This window comes from Crocuta crocuta, unplaced genomic scaffold (genome assembly GCF_008692635.1).
Source record: "Crocuta crocuta isolate KB4526 unplaced genomic scaffold, BGI_CrCroc_1.0 scaffold290, whole genome shotgun sequence".
Classification (NCBI taxonomy): Eukaryota; Metazoa; Chordata; class Mammalia; order Carnivora; family Hyaenidae; genus Crocuta; species Crocuta crocuta.
The window spans coordinates 2,677,101-2,677,674 of record NW_027527429.1 but is presented as its reverse complement, the minus strand read 5'-3'; the positions used below and the strand labels follow the sequence as shown (position 1 = coordinate 2,677,674).

The 574-nt window shown below is 65.2% G+C and overlaps 1 protein-coding gene across 1 annotated transcript in view; it reads left to right on the top strand.

Moving 5' to 3' along the window:
• ERFE (erythroferrone) overlaps positions 1-574 on the top strand; it is a 7,045-nt gene that overhangs the window by 629 nt on the left and 5,842 nt on the right. Inside the window, exon 2 of the mRNA XM_077758358.1 lies at positions 3-32. Coding sequence (XP_077614484.1) covers positions 3-32 — 30 coding nt within the window. The remainder of the gene's footprint in view (positions 1-2; positions 33-574) is intronic.

Below are 574 nucleotides of genomic sequence, written 5' to 3'. Positions count from 1 at the left end.
AGAACCGCGCGGGGCCGCCCGCCCGCCCGCCGGTAAGACGCAGGACGCCTCGGGCCTCGGTTTCCCCACCCGGAGCCCGCACCCCCCCGAGTCCCGGGGGGCACGGAGGGCAGCGCAGCGTCCCGGGCGGGAGTCCCCTTCCTAGCGAGCGGTGGGCGCGCCGAGCCCGGGGCTCCGGGGAGACGCGGGGGTCCGGCCGCGGCCTCTCTGCGCAGCCGGGCGCCGTGGGGGCGACCTTGACCGGGACTTTGGGGTCGTTCCGCGGCATGAAGAGCGAAATTCCGCCGGCCCCAGGTGAACCGCCTTTCCTCTGGGGACAGAAGGAAGTTGGGAAAATGGGTAAAATGTAAATAACCGGACTCTCCTGATATTGGGAAGAACGTATTTGTGAAAGTGACCACCGTCCCCCGAATTTATTAGGTGCAGTTCTCTCTTGAAAACAACCAAAAAGTGACTCCCTTTCGGTCTGGGAAGCGGTGGAAGTGGTGTGTGCGCCGTTCCTCTAATGACCCGTGGCCTCTGGCCACCAAGGGGTGATCTTGAGCTTGGCCCTGTCCTTCTGCCCAGCACAGTG